This window comes from Falco punctatus (assembly GCF_963210335.1).
Source record: "Falco punctatus genome assembly, chromosome: 6".
Taxonomy (NCBI): domain Eukaryota; kingdom Metazoa; phylum Chordata; class Aves; order Falconiformes; family Falconidae; genus Falco; species Falco punctatus.
In genome coordinates, this window is record NC_137585.1 from 31,024,737 (window position 1) to 31,027,223 (window position 2,487).

The 2,487-nt window shown below is 49.0% G+C and overlaps 1 protein-coding gene across 1 annotated transcript; it reads right to left on the minus strand.

Moving 5' to 3' along the window:
• Positions 1 to 433: 433 nt before the first annotated feature.
• UQCC6 (ubiquinol-cytochrome c reductase complex assembly factor 6) lies at positions 434 to 2,291 on the minus strand. Its single transcript, XM_080394021.1, is given in 3 exon segments — positions 434 to 789; positions 1,999 to 2,117; positions 2,120 to 2,291. Coding segments are annotated over 3 exon segments (255 nt in total). The 5' UTR covers positions 2,160 to 2,291; the 3' UTR covers positions 434 to 693.
• Positions 2,292 to 2,487: the final 196 nt, after the last annotated feature.

A 2,487-nucleotide genomic window follows, 5' to 3' on the forward strand; every position in this document is an offset into this window, starting at 1 on the left:
TGTAAACAGAAGATAGCCAAATGGAGTACAAACATACATAACTTCAGTGTAATCTGTACATATTTGCCCCCTTTTAATGAATACAACCAAGCTGTAAGATCCTTTCCAGCCTTACAGTGGGCCAAAGTAGGCTCCCTGTCAGTAATACAGACAAACACACACAGAAAGTCAGTGTTAGCCAGTACTAGTCCATTGCAAGAAGTCCTGCAAAAAGGAATCTTTCCTATTTGTAGATGCCATCGCCAGCTGTATCATGGTCTGGGTTGTGTCCAGTAATACTGAGTTAAAGTTTAAAAAGGTGGGAAATGCCAACGGGCAAGCAGAGTTCTACAGATGAACAGGTAAACTTATTAAGGCTAGTGACCTGTCAGTATGCTAACTTCCTATACTTGTTAATCAGCTTAAGCGTTTCAAATTCTATCAGACTCAACAATGTGAGTTTACATCTTTTATTCTGAAGGGAACTTATACAGCAGTGAAGATTAAAGAAATCATAAGCATTTTGGCACACAAAAAATTGGACTTTTAATTGTATTCATCATACATTTATTTTTGATGCTGTCTGTAACTGCTTAAAGGAAACAACAAAAAAGTATTAAGGGAGTACAGTATTTCACATAAAGATTTCTGCAGTTGAGACAGCTGAAAAAGTATTTTATCAGTTCCAGTTTTCACAATATAAGTAAATTGTGGTCACTGTTCTGAAGTCTGAACTTTGCTTGATCTTGTTTTTAGACCCAATAGTTCTGTTTTCAGTTCTCCAGGCTTAGGAGGTATTTCAGGTATACTCTGTGAAAAGTAAGAGAAAGACATCAGTGTTGTGGCAGAAGAAAAAGTAAGCTCCCAAAACAGTAAACTGGCATTCTCTGCAAGAGACAGCATTATAGCTAAATTGTGACTATACCACCCTCTTTTTTGAGCAGAGTATAATTTTTACACATATAGTATCTTAAAAATTAACCTATTAACTTCTTGTAATTTGATTTTTATTTTAAAATAGCAAAATGAGATCTGAAAAAAAAGGGAAGAGGAAGAATGGACAGTGTTTTCAAGGAACAAAACTTCTTTTTGCAATTTAAGAAAGTAAATTTTGTTAAGATGTCTAGTACAGCTGAAGTTTACACACGTAATTTTTTCTCTTGGTGACAGAAGAAAAAAGTTGCACTGTTTCTACCTTTGTTTTAGAAATTAGGCAGCAAAACTGGAGATGAAGTTTAAAAAAGAGAAAGATACCAAATGACATTTTGAGAACCATACCTCCTCAAAATTCATGCCAGTTTACAGGAGCGTAGATCATTAGATCACTCTCAACAAATATGCCTATTTGCCTGCTACAGACTATTAAGACATAAGTTCTTACACTTACCACTTATGTTATCAACGACTTAAGTCTCACTGCTTAGATTTTGACATGACAGCTCAAGCACAGTAATTTTTTTAACTTATTTCCGATTTGAAAACAGCACCGTCTTTTTTAAAAACCCAAAAAGCATACAAGAGCAGGAGGATGAGATAAGGCTCACAAGCCAGAAGGCCTCCAAGAGATCCGGTCAGCCACTCATATCCCCGGCGGACGGTCTCAGCGGGAGCCTAGTTCTCTGCGACCGTGATTTCGATGGTCTTGACTCTCAGTGTGTCATTATTTCTACCATAGACATTTGGTCATGGAGGAGAAACGGTCTATTTAAACCTAGTACAGCCCCTCCTCACCGCTTCTGCACGCTCCCGCAGCAGCAGCCCCGCCTGACGAGGCCTGCGCTGGGTTCTGGTTGCGGTACCACGTCGACAACCTGAAGGGAGCTCCCAAGAGACGACCCGGCCACCTGCCCGCCGCCTCCTCAGGGGTGGCCATGTTGTCCCTCAGGCCTGAGCCCCTTCCCACACCAAACCGCCCCAGGAGACAGACCGACCCTCCCTCCCTCCCTCCCTCCCTCCCTCCCTCGGACACGCTGCCAGGCTCCGCCGCACAACCAGCGGCCGGCACCCCCGAGCACTTACCAGGTCGGGCCGGTAGTACCTGTGCACGACCTCGGCACCGGCGAACATGGCCAGCAAGCTGGCCGCCAGCGTCTTCAGGTAGGTGGGCCAAGGTACGCCGGCAGGCATGGCTGCGGGCGGGGCGCCCCGCCCCGTGACGTCATGCGCCGGACGTGCGTCATCCCCTCCGCCTGCCGGGCGGCCGCAGCATGGCGGCGGGGGGCGGGGGGAAGGGGCGGGGCCCGTCCCCTGCGGCGGAGCACCCTGCCGCGGATGACCAGGAACTAGTTGCGGCGCTCGGCCTGAGGCCCGCGGGCCGCCGGGCTCAGCGGAGCTGCCCCGCTTCTGCGGCTGCTTCTGGCCCGGGGCTGCGGGCGAGGCCGCGGGGAGCCGCCCCCGCGCCGCCCCGCCCCCTCCCGGCGCCCCGCCCTCGCTGGGCCGGGCCCGGCTGCGCGCTCCCATTGGCCGGTGCCGTTCGCGTGACGCGGGGCTGCCCGGCAGGTCGGTTGG